The sequence below is a fragment of the Triplophysa rosa genome, linkage group LG23 (genome assembly GCF_024868665.1).
Source record: "Triplophysa rosa linkage group LG23, Trosa_1v2, whole genome shotgun sequence".
Taxonomy (NCBI): domain Eukaryota; kingdom Metazoa; phylum Chordata; class Actinopteri; order Cypriniformes; family Nemacheilidae; genus Triplophysa; species Triplophysa rosa.
The window spans coordinates 9526912-9549564 of NC_079912.1; the positions used below are offsets into that span (position 1 = coordinate 9526912).

Below are 22653 nucleotides of genomic sequence, written 5' to 3' on the forward strand. Positions count from 1 at the left end.
AATGAATGTGTGTGTGTGTGTGCGTTTGTGTGTGTGCGTGTGTGTGTGTGTGTGTGTATGCATCTGAGGGGAATTGTGGTGATGTGTCATACACCAGCAATGGTTCATAATGGCTAGTCCAAGCTTTCAGATGTAAACATGCTTTATATAGATGCCATCTGGTTCTGTGTTCCGATAATCACACCAATTTAACATGAAAACCTTTTTCCTCCAGCTGTCTGTAAGGTGGTTTTTGAACATGTCTGAGGTGGGTGTTGGAATAGTTTTTTTTCCTCAAATTCTCCTTCTGTGCATCCTTTATTGAAAATGGATAGCTGCCAATACGGTTGTATTTTTTAATTTATCCATATTCTGCTAGGTTCGTTTCTTTTATAATTTCATTTATTACATTTTATATAGAGCTTTTCTGGGTACTCAAAGCGCTTTACATGGAAGGGGGATCTCCTCAACCACCACCAATGTGCAGCATCTACCTGGAGGATATGGGGATGATTAGAAGGCCGTGATGTGATGTTTAGTTTTAGTTCTGTGTTTTCTGTGTGTGTAAGGTTCATGAAAGAAAAACAAATATCACAATCGACACGTTTCTCATTTGTTTTAGTGTACAACCTTTTAACTTTAATGGTGAAGCAAAGGACAAAATACTGTAGAATAAATTAGATAAAAAAAATAGCCACAAGCACATTTTTGATTTGTACAACAAAGCAATGCAACATATTGGTATCTTGATTTCCATATATACAGAATAAAAAATATATTTTTATTCTTAGTCCACTTACTTCAGTGTCAATTATTTTTGTCTTAATAACAACAAACAAACAAACAAACAAACAACTAAAAACAAACAAAAACATATACAAATGTCTTTCTTTTTATAGTTTTTTTTTCTTAAATTGTATTTTTCTTTTTAATTGTATTTTTTATTTAATTACATTTCAAATTGCATTCCCATCAGGAACATACTGTAACCAAAATGTAACACGACAAATCTTTTTTCTTTTCATTTCTTTTCACAAATTGCTTCATTTTCGACATTGCACAGTGGCAAAGACATAGTGGAGACATTAACAAAAACAACTGCAAAACAAAAACTTGTTTTGGATCATTTAATATTTGGTGAAAAAAACCTAAACATGAATTAATCTCCCAATTACACACACACACACACACACACACACACACACACACACACACACACACACACACACACACACACACACACACACACACACACACACACACACAAAATCATTAAATAGCAATGCTGCACATTCATCTTTTTTTACAATCCACAATTAAAAACAAAATGTAGAAGGTTGGTTTAAGTGCTGTATTAACCATTCAGATGGCCAGTCACACATGGACTTTGCAGCAGTGCAAAAGCACACAAAAGAGTGAGCCGCAGTACACTGGGACCTTGATGAAATGATTTAAAGGTCTTGCAGTTTGCTAAGACATCTTTGTAGGGGCAAAAGCATATTGGTATCTTCAGAGCAAACTTTTCTGAGACAGCCTAATAAGAGTAGGTAACACTAAACAAAATTCTTTGGTGTTGTTTAAAAAAACCAAATACTACTTTGTAAAATGCACATATGTAGTGTAGTGTAGCACTAATTCTCTCTGCCTTCCCATCTACTCACGTGTAATCTCTCCTTATTTGTATCTCTTCAGTAAGATTCATGCTATGTAGGTCTATGTCTGTTCTGAAGTGCTTCTTGTTTATCCTCTATACTCTATTTGTATATGTGGCTATGCTGATCAAAATGTTGATATAGTGCAAAACTGTAAACGCTTTAACGTCTTTTTTTTTAGGATAAAAAACATGTACAGAAACCAAAAATATAATAACAATAATTATTAACAATAGTCAGAATAATTAGAATAATAATAGAGAAATGTTTGGTTCCAGCAGCCCGTCAAACTTCTTTCAAGTATCTCTCAACGAAACACACGAATGCACACAAACGTACACAAATACTCCCATAGGCACACTGTACATATACACAATTTTTTCTATGCACACACAACACACATATGACATTAAACATACGTACAAAGTATAAAAAGTCAACGAACGTTAACTCTTTTTTTAGTTTGTAAAAGTAAATAATTAAGAAACAAAAACAACACCTTGATGAAAAATATATCATAATACTTGACAAGTTGCATAGGTTTGAGATTTCTTTTACAGGCACCTCATCTACGTGATCTCTTTTCCCGCAGTGCATGGTCGCACCGCAAAGTAGGCCGCATAAATACCCTCTGACCTTGCTCCCTTTTTTTTGTAACAAAAATATATTATATTTTTTCTCTTTTGAAAGTGCCACACAGATTACTCTGAGTTACAGATACCCATTGGATTCTAAGACGACCACGCACAAGTGGTCGAGAGAAAGAGAGGCCTGTCTGCTTGAGTGTGTCTTGAGGCAGTGAGATTCATGTCCTCCCTCTACATCTCTTTGTTTTTCTTTCCCTCCATGCCATGGGGTTAAAGTTCGTTCCCCTACTACCCAACTTTGCTGCTCTGTGTCTCTTTCCCCACCCTTCTTCTCCGTCTCTCAGCTGCCTTACGAACAGCCGCATTCTTCTACAACCATGTTCGGCATGTCCTTTTTGACGATTTTCTGCTCTTCATTGTAGTAGAGCATGGACATGGCTCGCAGGCGCGTGGGCACGCAACATGACTTGATGTTGTTGAAGGGGCTGTACCCTCTCATGCGATAGTGGTTGATGACGGTTGAATGGAAATACAGCGAGTCTCCGGTGATGCTCATGACGTGGCTGGGGCAGTCGCCTTCGCAGTAGTTGGCGTGATACCCAGGTGGAGCTATGATCCAGTCGTTCCAGCCGATGTCCTTGAAGTTTATGTAGAACTGGCGTTTGCAGCAAACACGCACCTTGCCGTCGCATTCCAGGCCCCTTTTGCGACGTCTCCTTAGGGTCACTTCATCCATTCGTTTCACCACAGCCATGAGAAATGGCCGGTGCGATTGCTCACGTTCGCCACCTCCCGGAGTCACAAGCACGGGCGTGGCCCGCGCATCGGCACACAGCGGACAAGAAACACGCAAGCTTAGCGTGCTGCCTCCTTGCTGCAGCAACGCCTGCACGCTGGCCGACACGGAAAACGTGTGCCAGCCGCTGCGGCGCGTGTCCACAGACTTCTCCGCCAGAAACTTCTCCCCTGTGCCCTGCTGCAGGTGCAGCCGAATGGTGATGTTAGCACGGGTACGGTTGCCCTTTGGCAGTCGAAGAAAGAGCCAGACGTTGGCTTGCTCCACGAGGGTCATCTCGCCACCTTCCTTGGAGATGAGAAAGTTGATGAAGCCTGGAGCCACACCTGAGGGAAAGGAAGAGAAACAGACAAAGGCGATTAGTCAAGTGAGCAGATCTTTTTGTTATTGTTGTACTTGTGTTTCACTTTAGCCCGGGGCTCTAGTTGTCTATGGAGACAGTATGCCAGCCACATCAGAGCTGATGCTGGGAGTGGCGGCATCAGTGGAACAGTTCAACTTCGTGACCAGTTTTTCAAGGTTTCTGTAAAACAATCTTCTGTTTCATGTGACTATTTATTATGTATGGCAATGTAGTTAGGGATCCTTTATCCGCACATCAAATGCAGGAATCAGCTGCTCCTCCGCACATGATCGGAAACAATCCCTCCCACCACCTTGACCACCTCGAAATTTAAGGTTTTAAACCAGCTGCATTAACTGAGCAATTAAGAGCCTCTGTGCCTGGAACAAGGAGTTTGCTTAAAGAAGGGTAACACATAATGACCGTAACAACATACAGCGTGCAGCTGGAAGCAGTGATGTGGCATGTGGCTTGCTGTCTCATTGGATTGTAAAAGGCTGCTCCCTCTGGCTTTGATTCACACTGCATTATAGACAGAGGCAAGGCCTCTGGAAAATCTCAGTTCATGGATCATTTGAGTACTTCTAAACAAATCCACTCAACCTGATTTAAACCCACAGCACCTATGACAGGATTATTTCTAGCTAGTTGACCTCTTTGGTGCTTTAAAATTGGTCACCTTGTCAAATCTAAAAAGGCAAGAAAGTGTAACATGCTATATTTAATTGCTGATAATTTATTAATGTTAAGAATATTGGAAGTACAAAATCTGTCACCCACCAATACGTATTCACAGGATTACAGCACGTAACAATGATGTCAGACTATAAGCGCGTTTGCGCACGTGTTAGCGCAAGTGTTAAGTATCCCTGGTCCAACCCCATCTATCCAAACACAGATGAGCTTCACTAACGCAGTCTAAAAAATGTTTTCCCTTCTAATCTGAACCAAGTGAAAGAATCAAGTATCATTAACATTTGCTAAATTGAGTAAACCCTTCAAACTGCCCCTCCGCGGCACAGGCCTATGTCCAAAGAAGAAAGGTCGCTGCCACGCACAGGACCTTGTAACTCTGCATGCTTCCGAATATATTTGTCAGGGCGCAAAAAATTAATTTTGAAATTTGAGGAGAAAGAGTACAGACCCATGCGGTAATCCCTCAACAATAAACACCAATTTAACCACAAGGGCAGAGTTTGCACAGCTGTCCTGAACACAAAGATAGAGAATAACATTTACATTCCTCCCCTCCCCATCCATGTCTTCAAAAGGGGTGGGTGGCTGAAGTATAGAATCACCTGGGAGTTTAAGTGTGTGTGGGGGGTTGGGGGGATGTCCACTCCTCTTTAAACAGGGCTTTAGTTAATGTGCTCTGTAATCCCTTTTTCTATCAGGTTTACCTTAAGGGGAATCAGCCTCTTTCATCTCCTTGTTGGCCTTCTGTTATATTGTACAGCTTGCAATGCCCCAGTGATCGAAGCTCAATTGCTTGTGGAATAAATAAGACCATAACCTGAGAGGTGGTTGAAACACACCTCTTTGGATGGAGTTAGTTTGTAACGTTCTTGGTTAGCTTTTATTTATCTTTGGCTAATTTGTTGACGATGCTGATTAAAGGCAACAGTTTTTCCACATGCATGCTAATTAAAAAAAGACAATTCTAACAGGTACGTAATGGATTTATAGGAACCATTCACGTACCAGCACATGTGCACGCTTGATGTTCTCAAGGTCTCACTGACTGACTACCACTAGTTTTGATTCAGGCTTGTTGTGATGATATCATGAAAAAGAACATCCTAAATCCCTACAGGAACGAAAGATTCTTGACCCGTTTTCTTCATTGACCCAAAATAATGTTAGGCTACCTTAGAAATAAGAGGCTGACGGTGGAAAACAACTCTTTTAATGGTGTGTGGGAGCGAATGACTTGAGTTCCTTGCCTGTTATGCAACATATTTCAAATGCAGTCGTGTCAGCCACGAGAATGGATTTAACAGACTAAACAGCAGTACCCTGTGAGCTATAATATCCTATAATACTAATATATTTCAATTAATAATTACGTAATTAAAAATGCACAATTATAGGTTGAGTCGCTACTATAATTCAGTCAGAAAGAGACTAGATCCTAAATGATCCGTAAGGAAAGGATTCCAAGAGAAAACACACAACAGAGACTGACGCTTCAATCATAAAACATCCTTTGGCATTATAATGTCACTGACAACAAAACCACTTGAATTCCTATCGGTGCACAGCATGTTGCTACAACTGCATTTACGACCTATTCTACCATAAAAAAGTGTAATTAAATCTTATTTCCCGACCATAACACTGTAGAGTTTTGTATACATTCCCAGGCAAGTGTCCTAACACTGTCAAACCGTTTTCACGATATCACACCCTGTGCCGTAAAGCCAACCATGCCTGATATGTACTTCCCCACACGGTCTCGTTCACTCTGGTCCTCATCACCTGCAGGCATCCGAGGTACCGACAGCAGGCCTGATTTACTGTCAGACACCCCGTCCAACAACGAAGAATCACCCGCTTCAACCAGCCCCTGCAGGCCAGTACAGCTCCCAGGGAACAAGAAGGGTAATGAGGAGAGTTACTGCTGCCTCCCCCCTACTAACCCTTGGGAAGAATCTGCAGAACATGGCTCAATGCCATGAACATGGACCTGCTTTTTCAACTTCACTAGGACTGCAATTTCACAAGAATAGAGCCATTTACAAAAGGGTTCTTGATTTAACAATCTATATAGATGCAATTTGTTTTACTCGTTGCTATAGATTTTTAAGGATTTGAGACGAGCTTTTAGACTTTCTAGGCTTGCCGATCTTTGACCAAGTCAGCATCTGCAAGTGATAACCCACTCTCACGAACAGGTTTGGATGATGCAGCAGCTGTCAAAGTAATAAATGAGCATAGTTGGCATGATGCTGCAGCATTCTTTGTTCGCTACCTTGAAGCCAAGCAAACTTTAGGCCACATATTAGCAAATGTCAGTGGCACTGAGGCATCATCCTGCAAACTGAGAAAGAGAGAATTCTGACCACAATAAGGCTAACGGATCCTAGGATAAAAAGGAAGCCTTTTAATGTGGTACATGAGATGGTCCTTGAAGATGGTTCAAGGCTTTGTAACATTAAAGGGACAGTTCACCCAAAATTAAAAGATTCTGTCATCATTTACTCACCTTCGAGATGTTCCAAATCTGTATAAATGTGTTTGTTCTGATGAACACAGAGAAGATATTTGGAAGAATGCTTATGACCAAACAGTTCTTGGACCCCATTGACTACCATAGTAGGAAAAAAGACTTTATATATATTTTTGTTCTGTTGAACACAAAAAAAGATATTTTGAGGAATGTAGGACAGCACAGTTCTGTACCATTGTTAGTTTTCCTACTATAGTAGTCAATGGTAGGGGTCCAAGAATTGTTGGGTAAAATATTTTGTCCAAATTTCTTTCTTTGTTTTCAACCAAAGAAATGTATACACGTTTGAAACAACTAGAGAGTATTAATTCATGACAGAATTTTCATTTTTGTGTGAAATAAACCCTTTAAATGTTTAGTAGGCTGACTGTGCCAGGCTGCCAGCACAACAATAAGAAAAATATACCCTTGAAATAGGTTCTAAAATGGAAGAGGGATTCTTGGTATTACTAATACTATAAAATTTAGGGAAGGAAATGACTCTCAAGCAAGACAACTTCTGTTTTCTGCAAAAAAGTCAACATTAAGTCTGGCACAACAACCACACTCACAGGAAGAATCGGGAAGTCAACTCAACTTTTAACCATTACTGAAAGAAACGCAGAATTGTAAGGTTCCCCTGTGATAAATAGGAGGAGACAAAGCAAAAGAGGAAAAGAAGTAAATATTGAGTCATTGTTTCAGAACATGTCAAGCTTTGCATATGCAGCCCGCACGCCTGAATGACATCAGAGGCCAAACACTAAGCGCCCACAAGTGTTTGCCACATCTAGCGCAACATCATTGCTATTCCTCCTGTTTGAAGCCGTAGCTACAGCAAGATCCTTAATTAAAAGAACTTTAATGTACACTGGACAGAACTACTCAGATCTTAAAGTATTTACAAGGTTCTGCATTTCTTCAATCATTCCCATAAATGATGAAAAACAAACTTTTAGAGAAACCCTGTGTATCCTGTGTGGTTATTTCTATGACCTCTGGTCCCCACTTAAGACTCCCTTGATATCCATGCTTAAAAAAACACTAACTGAAATAGTTTATTTTGTATTTATTAACTTGAGGTGGTTATTCCTCGTCTTTAGTACTGCCAGTGCCGGAACGTCTGCAGACTAAAGGTTTTTTATTATTCGCAGTCATGATAACATACACAAGCACTGATTGCGCGTGGCTGCAGGCTACACTTAAATTGAGAGTAATCAGTCTTAGCATGTAGCCCTCATTCAACCAACATATTGTATGTGGGAAATAATAGTTTAAACAACTAATCTGTAGCCTGTAATAAAAGCCGGCTGGGGTTCTGCAGTTGTTGTATGTGTCAACTGATCTTCATCAAGGTCGTTTCTGAACCTATTTAGCCAAGAGTTTAATGCACATTGCACAAGTAACTACAAACTTTAAACGATTATGACATGGCAATCTTCATCCCATTTTGCCTATACTGAGAAAATAAGTGCATGAAAATCAAACTATGTAGGCTAGTTGTGATGTCAGAATTGCTTGAATTTTGTGCAACAGGTTATTGAAACTATTTCGAACTGTTAGTGACCAGTGATAAAGAATAAGCTACCAAAAGTTTCTTTGCACAAGCTTTATACTGTAAGCTACATCATCATCATCATGTGTGTACTGTCTGTACTATTATGGGAGCAGATTCTTGGATAAGACTCCAGACAGACAGTTTATGCATAAGTCTGGTGTCTGTATCATTCACATAATTACAGCTGTCTAAACAACCTGCTTAACACTTCAAATCAAATCAATTGTGTAATAAGAACCAATATGCAGAACTGTGCATTACAGAATTTAGTTGAAAATCAATGAAGTTGCATTTATGTCTCTGCTTGTGATGCCTATCAAAATGTATTACCCGGTGTTACATTGCAGACTAAGTGATATTTGTCCATCCTTTGTGATCCATAATACTTTTATATTATTTGACATCTTACTGTTACTCTGTCGTGTCTGTTATTTGTAAGGGTTTCGAGCTTTATTGCATCCCCCCTTGTGGTAGATTTTGAGAACGGCTCGTTTTTGGGAGCGCTAGTGAATATCTAATAACGTATGTCAGATGCTTGACTGGAGTAAGCGGGAAAAGCTCACGAGCGCGAGGCGAGAGACAAGATTATCGCGAGGTTTCTGTGCGATAACGCGGTGATGGATTGGCGGGAGGAGATGAGGGAATTTATGGTGGCTTTCATGAGCTTCGGGGACTTTTTGCCTCGCATCCGAAACGCATGTGATGCAGATGCGGAGACAGGACGTGTCCTGAATACATCACTGTTTGTCAGGTTCATGGAAACTTAAACGCTGGTTTTGCGACAGACATAATTCATAACAGTGTGTGAGTAATCTTTACCTTGAGCATTTAAGAGCTCCACCCAGCTCTTAAACTAATATAATATCCAATGTGACAAAATAACTTTACTTAACTGGGGTATACTATAGTAAGGTTCAAAAACACTATAGTATCTATTTTACTGTATTTTTCTTATCAGTTTATACTGTATTTACATGTGGGTTAGCAAATGTTGAAACTGTCCATTGAAAACCAATAGAAGTGTCTGTCAGTGATACCAGCCCACATTTACATTTTTATATTTATCAGTTATATTTATAGTTATGGTAATTGGTTTCAACATAACCAGTGGCATTGTGTTTTTTTCCATCCACTGAGAGCATTAAAAGCTGAGTTTACGTTATATGACAAGCTTTTGCCTGGCACCTAAAGATTATGAGGGTATGTTTCTCATAAAGCATCTCCTTGCTGTGGTGGAAAAAGCCACAGTTTTAAGATTCCAGTACGAGTTGCAGAAAATTTCAGCATGTTCAGCCAAGCCAAACTCTTAAACTTTTATATGTGTTTTAAATAATAGCATAAAATGGTGAGAAATATTTTTTCCTCAAATTTGAATTAATTAATTACTCTGTGTTTGTTCTCTGTGTTTGTTTGTTCATTTTTGTATTAATTCCTACTAATTCAACGTTATCATATAATGTCTTTCTAAATAGTCGTGCTTTCCACACGGCTGCAACGTTAGCCTTTCCCAGCTCCTTAAAATCATGAAACATTCATCTTTCAGACAAGCAATCCAATTGCTCTGTTTGCTGCTTTTTAGGTCTGACACATCTGTTGAGTGCTCCTGCAGCACACCGCGGGTTCTCCTGTCTCTCGGTGTCACTCATGACCCGTTTGAGCTGTGTGACTCAGAGAAGAACCCAATCTCTTCTCACATCATGGGCTTGACAGCACCTTTGAACAGCTCTCACTGCAGCCGACAATGCTCTTTCTACCGCTTTGAAAAGCGACACAAAGGCAGTAACCGAACAGCCTTCTTTTTTCTCTTATAATGTGGAGAAGTCCTTTTTTATTCCACCGAGTTATTTTTTATCTCCCTCGCAACCCTCTTCAGTCACATAGGGAAGCTACATAGGAGGCTGTCAGTCCCCAGGGAAATGCTCCTGTACAAAGCTTATGGCTAGAAGCCCCCGGGGGCCTTCACAGATAATTACAGATTCTCTAAACCAGCAGGAGGTTTGTAGGAACCTCAAGAGGGGGAGCAAATTGCCGCAGCGCAGTACTAGCTGTCCTCTCTGAGCCGCTCTCGGTGGCAACAGGTTTCCCGAAACTCTTCTTACTTAGTTAAACAACTTTATTAACCCACCTAGTCCCGTCCAGTCCCGTCTATAATTTACTTTAACATACTTGTAAGCTAAGTCATTCTCTATGCATTATTTATTGACCCTTGCTTAAAATTCAGACTCACCGGCTTCGGCAAAGGTGATAATCTCCGTCTGTTCCGATTGGTCTCCCTCCAAACGGCTACTGGCCTCGTCCTCAATCAGGACACTCCCGTCCTTGGCCACGCGCCCCACGTGTACCTTGCGAATGGCATTGAGGAGCGCAGCACGAGGCACCGGGTTTGTGATGTTGGGGCGTTCTTGCAGGTGCAGCATGTTAAGTATGTGTCTCTTCACCGCCTCAACCACATCTTGCTGGGCTCCCTCGTCCTTTCGAAGCCGTGCCATGGCACAGGATGGACAGTCCGTGGCCGCTGCCTGTTCTGATGTTGCCAGGCTCCCTTTGGTGACCATGGCACTGAGGGAGCAGGTCTGGATGAGCAGCAGGAGGATCCCGCTCAGCAGAGGGAGAAGGGACATCCTTCAATCACAGCCGTCAGTCACTGAGGAGAGCTGGAAGGTGCGGATTGAACACACCAATTAAAAAAACTCACTTGAAAAGTTCCTTCGGAGTAAAACAAGAATCCTTCCGGTTATTGCCCGAGGATGAGCTCAAGATTTGAGCGGAGCAAAAAATAAGAGCTAAACTACAAATATGAAAAAGTGTGGATGAAAGTGTATTCCTTGCTGGTAAGTTGCGAGACGAGATGCCGATCGAAAAGCAGGACTAGTTCTGTCAGTGGTTTTCTCCCTCTTCAGGTCCTTGAGAAGTTTGTATGGGATGGACAGTCGGCTTCTGGATGTGCCCCAGGGAAGCAGTGTGCTCGTAAGAGGTCTGGGACTGCTCACTGTGCAAGAGTTGAATGGTTTTGTTGAAGTGGGCTGGACTCTTTCACTTGCTCTTGCTCCCCTGTCTCTCTGTTTCTACTTCTTCTCCCCTCCTTTACACAGTAATTATACTTCCCTCCCTCCCTCCCATCCTCTTTGCTCCCTCCCTCTCCGAGCATTTCCTTTTTAATTATTTATTTTTCTAATTGTTCTATTTGTAGGGCAGAGTAACTTTCCCCCCGCAGGGCTCATGGACCTACGCACGCATGACAAGTGATTTGTTGTTAAGTGCTTCCTATGATTGAGTCCACACCTCTGTCAGACTTAGTCATAGTGCAGTCTGCTGTGATGTTCATTCAGATGGAAGTTTGGAAAACGACAGTGCTGCTTATACTTGATATAAATTCATATATAAAATGCCATTCTCACTCATAATCAAAATAAAGCATTTTCAAGTACTTTTGAGGTTGTCTTTTCCCAGCTGTTTAACACTGTGGTGACACATCACACCACTTCCTTTTGCGTTAGCCAATTGTGGTAATTTGTCGATCGTCAAAAGTCACGTTTTCCTAAATTTTCCTAAGTTCTCATACTCTTACGGAAAGAACGTCTTGACGTCACGCTATAGTTGTGCACGTTAAGTCTTCCATGCTTCCCCTTTTCTGTGGCAGCACATGCCGCGTGCAGATTAACTAGGAAGTTGCTGGAAGACTAACTTTCAGTTTAACTGGCTGAGGACAGATGTCTGGGATTCTTAGTAAGACGAGCAGCTGGGTTAGTGACATCATCAAAGGCTGAGCAGAGGCCATGCGTGGGTCGCCCGTCTGCATAGCAGCCAAAATGTGTATGAGGGATCCCGCGGTCATACGAGTCAGATGATGCAGTAGGTTATGCAGACATCTTCACCATATCAGACGCAATGTGTTTTACTGGTTTGTGTTACTCAGAAGATCTGATTCAGGAGACCCCCTCCTAGATGACGCTGGTTGAGGTCAGTGTCTAATGTCTGCCTTGAGAAAGTTAATGTCTTGTTTGGTATTTAAAGAAATTTAGAGGCAAAAGGTGTTTATATAATTAGGTAAAATAACTCTTTGGAGTGTCTTATTTTTTGTTCTGATAATTTTATCATGCCAGCAAATCTTTATTATTTTTAAAAAGTTGTTACTGACATTATTTTTAGTCAATTTTATTTACAATAATTAATATTTACAGATAATACAATAGGTGCCAGGATTTTTACACATTTTTATGTCTTATTCACCTGATGTGGATATCTAAATAAGGTGAACTCTTCCTCACAATGATGGTTTGCATCACTGTAACATAGAAGTTACTCCCTCTTGTGGTAAAATCTGCTCATTGCAGGTGTCTCGTACAATATAGAACACACTCACAACTCGAAAAAATGACAAAAAAGAAATAAAATGAGCTAAACAAGAGTTCTTCTATTAATACTAGTACAAGATTTGTTTAATCATCTCCTTAATATTTAGTGACATCTTAATTTATTTGTAGTTGGACCCAGGCCACAGGGATCTCATCACTTTTGAAAGTAGACTTAAAGCAGTTAAATTGATAAAAAAAACAAAGAATTAAATTAATAAAGGTAGATCCCCAGTATAATTGCCAAGAATATCATCCTTTTGTACAATATCGGCTTCTGTAGTTATCATTTTTATTTCACATCCTTCTCTATGGAATATGCACTGTTAAAACGTTATAATGCTTCCATTACAATCTGAAGCTTCATTTTAAGTGTGGTTTTTTTTCCATTTGAGGCCTGCAGATCAGTACTTGTTCGGTGCACTTGTTGCTTGAAGCTGGATAGTTGTGGTTATGTAAGGATCATGGCACGTGATATACAGGGAATCGCTGTGACACTATCAAGTCAAAAGCACATTAACCCTTATGTGGTGTTTGGTTCTGAGGGTCATTTCTATTTCTTTAAAATAAACATGTTTTTTTCACTCATATCATGGATTTTTGTCTTATTTGGTCATTACAAGGGTTTATTGTTCACATGAAGATGATATGTTTATGGTGTGAGGAAAAAGAGACAGTAGTATAGACACCGGTGGTCCCGTTTTACTTGAAATTCAGTTATATTCATTGGGAACGGATAGCAGAAACAGCAGGACACGTTTTTTTCCTTGAGGCACTGAATGTTTGTATGGAGACTGAAGCTTTTTATTAGGGTTGTTAAAATGAACCGTTGCAGTCTCTGTCTCGTACCTATGACAGGAGAGCAGTTTCCGACACAAAACTTCAGCCAGAAACAAACTTAAGATGACATGATGTAATACACTGTATCACACTACAATAAACACCCAGGACATGTTGACGTGTAGAATTCAAACCAAGTAGGATATAAAGATACCAATGACAATCCTCTAAACACTGAGAGTCAAACAACCTGAAAAGAACCAACAATACAAAGCATAATTATAGCAGCAGTTGCAATTCAAAAGGCCCTGCATGTGCAAATGTTGCTTAACTTTAGCTGGGTTAAGCGTTTCACGACAGGATACTCTGGGCGGCTTACAACGGCCAGTCACTGATGGATGGCTTTCCTCCAATACTATCCCCTTATCATGGGACACATAACAGAGAGAGGGATAAGAGTAAAGTGACACAGAGGTTACGTGATTCCTCACCGCCACGGCAGGGAGAGGACGCAGACCCATTAAAATGTGAATGGAGAGGTGGGAAAGGAAGGACCAGGGAAATGTTTTTCAACCCTGGAGATGGTCTGAATGAGTAAATCATTCTCCAGATGTGAGTGATTCAAATTCATGATTCAAATCTTTCTATCGCACACTATGTTTCTCTTGCTCTCTATCCCTTCCTGGATTCAAGATAGGGGAGAATCTGTAGGTCAGGCTGTCTGGGACGTGTGCTATTTGAAACCGGATTCGATTGCGTTTCCCTGTGTGTGTTTCATTTGAGACCGCGGGGGAAATCTCCAGGTCATGAGGCTAGATAGACTAACAGAGATTGTCCCAGGTGATTGCTCCAGCTTTCCTGCTTTTAGAGAAGTACAACGATGACAAACGAGAACCATCATCATTGAATTGTGCGTAACTACTGTATTTATCATGCAAGTGTATTGTGTATTCTTCAATGTGGGATTACCCAGATAAAATAATATTACCCAAAGTCAGTTTACACTAACCAGTGCTTTGGTTTTGGATCCACCAGTTAATCTACAATAAAACAAATGCCATATTGCTTAACAGGGCAGTCAAAAAAAATTCTGTCATTCTTTTCACTTACACACTGCACAATTTGCAGCACATTCACTTTTAATTTATTCACACTGAAGAAACTCTTCTGAAGCACCCTTGGCCCTTTCATTCCTCATGAAGGCCACAGCCTTGAAGGGACCCTCAGCTTTGCTTTTCAACATCTGCCTGGAAGTGAATATGGAAAACAACAAGCTTTCTGGTATGTAATATTTAATCTGGGTGTGGAGAAGAGGTGTTTTGACTGCTCTTATTTTCGAGATTGTGGATTTTTGGAGCCATGTGCAAAATCCAATGTCTTTAAAATTTCATTCCATTAGTTCAACACCAGATTGATTCTGTTTGTGAGAACCATCTGTGAACCATCACTGATAATATTAGCTGCGCTCTAAAAAATGCTGGGTTGTTTTCAACCCATGGTTGGGTCAGTGGTGGAAAAACCCATTTGTTGGGTTTTACGTTAACTTATGCTGGGTTGTTTCAGCCAAAAATGCTTTGTTTCAACACATGGTTGGGTCAAATATTGACAAACCCAGTTGTTGGGTTTACGTTAACTTATGCGGGGTTGTTTTATCCAATGGTTGGGTCAAATATGACCCAAGTATGTTAACCCAACAGTTGGGTTTGTCCAGATTTGACCCAACCATGGGTTGTAAATAACCCAGCGATTTTACAGTTTTCACATGGTTCTGCAAAAGCGCCATAAGTGGAACCTTAAACAGCAGATCCATTTAATGGAGCTTCGTATACTAAACAATGATCATATGCATTTAATAAAGAAAATAATTCCCCATCATGGCTTATTATATTTGTGTGCAGCACACAATGAAAATATGTATGTTGTGTATCTAATAACTTGGTAATATTTTATGCCATCCTTCCTCACATTCAGTTTATACTCCCCGAGTCCCCGAACATGGTTAGTGTCTGAGACTCTCTGCTGTGGGAATTGACCTTGTTATACTTTACACTTTTTGATTAAGCTGATACAAAATAGAGTTTGTAAAGAAATCTGATTATGGGCCAAAAAAGTAATCTATTGTGATAAAGTTTGATATTGTGATAACCATAGTAATGTCTTATGGTAACAACATGTCAATGTTCATGGTAAATGAAAGGTAAACCTTTTAAGGAAGTACCGTAAGTACAGTGACATCAGTGCCAGCTGTACATTTTGAAAATCCAGGGATCAGCAACATCTGCTTTTCATCACACTCCGATCACACACAATCATACCGGCTACACAAGATTAGTAGTAGTATTGATGCAAATCTTCCATAGAGGATCAGGCACTTTCCAAGCGGCTTCTAAGACATACTCTGAGATGATTTGGAGGGGTAAAGGCAGCTATAGAATGAGGGTGTGATGACAGGGATTGAAGTTGGTGGGTGGTTCGGCTAGACACCGGGTGTGTCATCTCTGTGTATATTTTGGTTTAAACAAATCTTCATTGTAAAAGGTCATTTGTGATGTCTCAGATGCAATTCACACTGTCCGAAAAAAGCTACAATCGCTATCACTAGGAATGTACTCTTTAAAAAAAGTTAAAAGGTCCTAACATGTACCTTTGAGGTACTGATATGCACTCATCATAGACAGACCTAAACCACACAGTAGTCTCAACACTGACAGCTGGCACACCTTCATTTTTAAGTAAAACCACAGATGGACATCAGTACTTTTGGCTATTTCTCACTTCCGGCAGTCCAGACGTATGGTGAGGTGAGACGTATGACAGCGCCACAGGCTCAACTGATTCATTGATTGGCTGAATCATGGACCCACTGCTTGCACATTATTGGAGGATGGTGGGATTTTGTTGTTGAGTGAGTCAGGAGCCACCATGATAAAAGAAAAATGATCAAATACAGCGCATGATTGAGTCTGCAGAGGTGTTTGCTTTACCTACTGTTCTGTTATAATGGTTATAAAGTGAAACGCATTTTAAGCTTTTATGTATTTCCTTTCATTATTTTTAATTGCACCAGCGTGTGTGAGGGGCCGCTATGCTGAGTGCTTGCAAAAGTTCCGCTTGCCTAGTTTTTGGCATGCGGATATGTGTGATGTGACACAATATTTGGCCGGCAAGGTTGGAGAAGAACATGGAGTCCTTTTTTGACTTTTCTAAATATGTAAAGATGGTAGGAAGACCAACAACCGCATTTCTTTAAGTAGCAGTAATATTTAGTTCCTTGATGTCAAGTTCTTTGTTGACAGTGAATCAAAAACATCCTCATAGTTTGAGTACAAGAAACAAAGCGTGTTGCCTAACGTCTCCTAAATAATGATAGATTGTTGTTTTCAATTTGACCTTGGTGGTAGATCATACATTTTTTGACAAAGAATAAAAACCCACAGAGAAGTCTCAAATGAGAAATTTTCTTTTAATATCTTAGTTGTTTCTTCCAGACATCAGAGAACAATTGGAGAGCAAAATCTTTGCTCAAGTCTCCTGAAAAATAACTCGGTAATCTCTCATGGACTATTACTGGACTATGGTCTCATCTGGGTCTATTTTCATTATTCTTAGAAAATTTTTGGAAACCTCTCACTTAAAGTTGATGCTCAAAACATAACTTCCAAATCAGAATTAGATCTGCAGTGAGTAGTTCACAGGCTCTCTTGCATCTTCTGGTATATTCCCACATTTAGGTCAAGCTATGAGTCGGCATCTCATTGCAGATGACTGGTGTGAGATAAAACATATAGTCATCTTTTCCTCATCCGTGATTAGCTTTATATACACATTAAACATAAACAGTGACGTTGACAACAGTGCAGCTTCCTCTAGAAATACGTAATCACAAATGTTAAATTCTTAGTCTGATGACAAAATAGGATTTGAGGTAATACCACAGCACAGTCCTCAATGCAAGTCAATGACTTACAGCATGTCATGTTTAGATGATGAGTGATTTCACCACACAGTTTGGATAAATGTTTTTTTAAGGGATCTAGTGTTTTATGTTTATAAGAAAATTTCCTTAAGAAAACCTTATGAAGTATTTCTCATACCTCACCCTCTGGACTCAACCAAACATAGGTGTCCATAAAAACACATGAAATGTAATACTTCAAATTTCTATTTTGCTTTTAAAAAGCTCTCCATAAAACAGTAAGGCATGCTGAATTTATCTTTCATATTTTAAAACGTAAGTGCTTTCAGCCAATGCCTAACAGATGACATTACATGTCTAGATATTCGCCATGAGCTTGTGTTTACTTTCAGCAATAAAAGTTTCCTACAGGACGTGATTCATCACAGGTCGCTGGAGTTTAGACTATGTTCTGTTTCGGTATCAACTTTACTTTGTCTCAGATGTTTCTTTTAAAATTCCCACAAAGAAATAAAAATAAAAATGAATGAGACAATTGTTGACATATAACAGTGTAGAGCGCTACATAAAGTGCTGTCAGGTGATGTAAAACTACCCAATATTTAGGCAATATTACAGTAAAATCGTGATGGCCACCATTGCTCTTGTTCATGTGGGTCCTACAGACCGAATGAACATAGAAGAAACAACTCAGTAAAATGTGCCATTGTATTCAAACGGTTTTATTTTTACTTTCATGAACTCTTGAAAATCTGAGAAATGAGGGGAATCTGAGATCATCCTGTCCATTTCAGTTCATCCTCAATGAGTGTTTTAATCCTTCGCCATGACAGGAGCACAAACCCTGGGTTTATAGCTGTATGTCTATGATCTCTTCAGGAGAGACAGATGAGAAAGAGTGACGCAGCGGTGGAATTCCAGTATGTTCACTTTGCTGGAAGGCAGGTTTACACACCCACACTTCACCTCCTCCTCTGGCACATGCTTTCATTCTCTCTCATCTAAACTCCTGGCTGCCTGTGACTCACTTCTGTGTGGCTTTACTGCAGTCCCACTGCACACCTGAAGTGCCAACTTTCATCTAAAGCAGTTCTGCCTACCAGAATGATGTCATTGCTTGCTGCACTTCAACTCATTTTGGGTCATGTCTTTGACAGATAAAGAAAGTGTAGAAAGAAAAGGCTTAAGTGGTGTTTAGATGTTCTTACCTGCACTGGTTCTGCTGTAGAGGTCCTGATAAAACATTTAGCATGGCCAACATACAGTATATTGTGTATGTCCACACCAGGCTTCAGTTTTATATTGTTTTATAGTTTTATATTGGGATTCAAAGTGGGGTTTGAGGATGAGATATCAACCAACAAGAAAACAGAAATTGTACTGTCAATAGAGACAGTCAATGGGTTTACATTTTCTGTTTGCTTCTATCTTTCTCTTAATTGTAATTTTCATATACTGTCTTGATTTATTTCAGAGTTGAAGGGAAAAAATCTTAATAAGTGACAAAAATAAATTTGAATATGTTTTTGGAATCAATACTTAAAAGGTGGGCGGTCACTGTTGCGCTCTCTTGCGTCACATCAGATGCAGAATATTTCCAAAAATGTGATATCGATGTCAGTTTCTACAATCTTTAGACAATACATCATCAACCGAAGCACAGAACATGTGACTTGTTGAAGTAAAGTTACTAAAAACGCTTCATGATCTTTTACTGATTTCAGTACCAATGACTGAATTGGATTTCAATCAAATATGTGTGTAAATGTCAACCACCACCAAAATAAACGTCAACCACAATCATCATTTTTTAAAGTCATTCAGGTGGCAAAATCTTTCGATTTCATATGAGTATAAAAACTTACATAAAAAGGTGCAACACAAGGTTTTTCACAGCGATGCCATAAAGGAACCATTTTGGTTCCCCAAAGAACCATTCACTTAAATGTTCTTTAAAAACACAATTTCTTTCTTACTTTTTGTAATCTAAACAACCTTTTTTTGCTACAAAGAACCTTATGTGAAACAGAGAGATGGATCTGATGAATCGTCATGAATCTTTGTGAATCCACATCAAGACACAATCCAGCAGTCATGAAGTTCTCTTGTCTTGTGTCAGAAACAAGAGACAGCCTTCTTGCTGTCTGTTCATTTTGATTGATCCTCTGATTCAGGGTATGACACAAACGGACTGTTTGTAACTATTATTAGGATCATGGTTGTCTACATGTTCTTAGATGTTCTTCAGAGATGAGAAGGGCTTGATAAGTAAAGTAGTTTAATTGGACTTGTGGGGAAATTTGTCTTTTCCCAAAAAATTTGAATTGTGGTCCCTGGCCAAGAACAAGGAACATTCTGCTCATCTCAGTTAAGTTGTTGAAATTCTTTCGCCAGCTTTGATCTCTTGCTTTTTACCATTTGTCTTTCTTTAACCAACCAGAAAACACCAACTGAAATTCTTAATAACATAAGACTTTCTGAGACACCCAGAGCAATTTAGATTTAATGTAATGAATGCATTTTTGTCCATGCACTTCAAACTGTCTAGACATCCACTTAAAACTTTATTTCCTTTAATGCAAACCACTTCTGCTGGCAGATGCAATTGGTCTGTTTCGTGTTGTTAGCTTGATTTTTAAGATCCCTGAAAACTGCGTGAAATTATTTATTGTTTAGCTTTGTCATTTAAACATTCTTCGGTTCTTTTTCAATTAGACATCGCACCCTCTCTTCTTAGAACCATCTTGAGAATTGTCTTTGGGTTGATCTTGTCCTGTAAGTGTCTCTGTGGTTTCATTTTAGCTGAGAGAAATATCTTATTTTCCCCAATACTCAATCACACGGTACGCTTTAAAGTATAGAAATTATTCACAGTACTCATATGGCAAGCGCTTTTGTCATTTAATCCTTTACGTTTACTAGTATCTATTTTTAGGCTACTAGTACTTATTTTTTAGTTACTAGTAACTATTCCATTAGATACTACTTATTCATTAGATTCTAGTACCTAAAAATTAGACAATAGTACCCAAAAATTAGATACTAGTGCTTATTTATTAGATACTAGTACTTATTCAATAGATACTAGTGCTTATTTATTAGATACTAGTACTTATTCATTAGATACTAGTATTTAATCATTAGATACTAGTACTTATTCAATAGATACTAGTACTTAACCATTAGATACTAGTACTTATTCATTAGATACTAGTATTTAATCATTAGATACTAGTACTTAATCAATAGATACTAGTACTTAACCATTAGATACTAGTACTTATTCATTAGATACTAGTATTTAATCATTAGACACTAGTACTTATTTTCAATGTGACTAGTATTTAATCATACTTCACTAGTTCAGATAAATCAGAACTAACTTATTTTTTAGTTACTAACGTTTTAGATCAAAGATATCCTGAGCTTTATAGGAACTAGTAGTTTTGTAATTTAAGTATGTGCTCAGTATGCAAATACCATGATGAATATTAATGAAGCAATTTAATACATCAGGAAATCAGAAAGTAAAATACAAATTAAAAGTCCATAAAACAAAGAACATATGTCTGATAGATATGACGGTGTTTAGCCAGCATTGTGCATATTCCTACAGATATATTTCACTTTCTTTATGTGACGCTCACTGCTCTGTGCTGCAAGTCGCATTGTAAACAAAGCTAACTGGCATAAAACCTCACACTGTACAGATCAGACTAGCCTGACTTTATAACTGTAAAAAGATGACGCGTGTCTGCGCAGCCCACAGTGTATAAAGAAGACGCATGTGTCTGCGCAGCTCGCGTTGTATAAAGACGCGCCTCACTTTAAAACTCTTTTATTGAATAAAACATCAGAATAACTGTGGAGGTCACACTGTATAAAGATGACGCGCAGTTTGCGCAGACCCGCCTGACTTTATAACTGTATAAAGAAAACATCAGAATACGAATACAATCTAGCCTCACTTTATAATTATCACACATACCTGCTCTGGTGTGAAGCTTCTCAAAGGTCTCGGCACCCTCCTCCAGCAGTGTGGGCAAATCCATTTCAAGCCTGGGGCTTGCATACAGAGTGGTCAGGTGTTGGCAGATCCAGTAGTACAGTCTTGGGCATGAAATGAATGAAATGGCCTTTGATGACTGACAGGATTGTACTCTTCTTGGGCTCTGCTTCTTGGCCTTCACTTTGGAGCTGTTTACAACAGAACGAAAACTCATCAGCAGATGTGCAGTCTTATGTGCTGCAAATGGTCTTCAGTTGCAACTTTCTCTTGGTTCTCAAAGATGTTAGATATCGTACTTAACTTTTTTTTATCCATTTAGAAGTACGCGCATAATTAAAGGAATCGGTACATGCGCTGTATGTTCTGCCAGGCTCGTGTGTGTTCTTTTATAACATTACATAAAGCAAAGAGAGAACATAGTATTATTCGACAACTTCGTTTTCATTCCAAATGTCGGTCGTTTCTTTCCCATGGGTTAAAAGAGGAATGATGTTGTTCATTATGTTGATATTTGGGCTATGCGAGGTCGTTTGAGCTAGTATTTGGATCGTTTTAAATAGCCATTGGACTGGATTTGTTACGCGAATCTGGCAACCCTAGCTGTGTGCTTGCGCAGATGTTTTGTTCGGAATATATTTCATGTACATGTAAACAAGTTTTTGAATCGTATTGCAACATTTAGGGGACATACTGTATAAACAGATTGAATTCATTCGGATACATAAAAATGGGTGCATGTAAACATAGCCACTGGGAGCGCATGGCTGATACCGAAAGCTTGTCGGACATAGCAACTTGGACGAAGGGGGGCGGGTTTTGCTAATGGGTCAATTATAGCATTATAACCATAAAGAACTACAAAAAAACAGGGACAGGACTACAACAGGAAGTGACTTAATACATAATACAAACCACAAGATTCAGACTAAAACAGAAGACAAACACCTGACAGTGGCGATGTAACATTTTAGGGCAGAAGGACGATGCCACACACAGAGAAACCTGAACTGGTCATTTAATGGAGGTGCACAGGAGAACAAATGGCAGGTATAAATCCACAAGTAAGTGTAAACCGGTAGCATCCACAGGTGAGTAATACCAAATAACATCCAAGGGTAAACTATAACAGGGGTCGGCGGCAACAACAACAACAACAACAACAACAACAACAACAACAACAACAACAACAACAACAAAAAGCACACTCCTGACAAATCATAAGACAAGACACAGGGTTTAAATAGTGTCCGGGGAATGAAGATCAGGTGCAGGTGCAATCCTGGCGTGAACGGGTGCAAAGGATCATGGGGGGTGTAGTCCGTGAAATCAAATGTTCGGTGAATGAGAACTGGTGAAACTGGGAGAAAGTGCAGATGCTGGGGGGTGGGGGCGTGGCTGACAGCGGAGGAGTTGTTACAGGCGACACACACAACATTTGCCGCCAATGACATTAAATGTGAAAATGCATCTATA

General features: G+C 39.5%; 1 protein-coding gene across 1 annotated transcript; it reads right to left on the bottom strand.

Moving 5' to 3' along the window:
- Window positions 1-611: 611 nt before the first annotated feature.
- On the bottom strand, window positions 612-11262 carry inhbaa (inhibin subunit beta Aa). Its single transcript, XM_057322631.1, has 2 exons — window positions 10351-11262; window positions 612-3340 (listed from the first exon to the last, which is right to left on the bottom strand). Exons 1-2 carry the CDS (start codon window positions 10742-10744, stop codon window positions 2568-2570), a joined length of 1167 nt encoding a protein of 388 aa, XP_057178614.1. The 5' UTR covers window positions 10745-11262; the 3' UTR covers window positions 612-2567.
- Window positions 11263-22653: the final 11391 nt, after the last annotated feature.

Bases quoted from the DNA above. Each gene is read 5' to 3' on its own strand.
- inhbaa (XM_057322631.1), bottom strand. From the start codon at position 10,744: ATGTCCCTTCTCCCTCTGCTGAGCGGGATCCTCCTGCTGCTCATCCAG. The intron at 3,341-10,350 runs GTGAGTCTGAAT...CCTTTCCCTCAG, and splicing joins TATCACCTTTGCCGAAGCCG to GTGTGGCTCCAGGCTTCATC.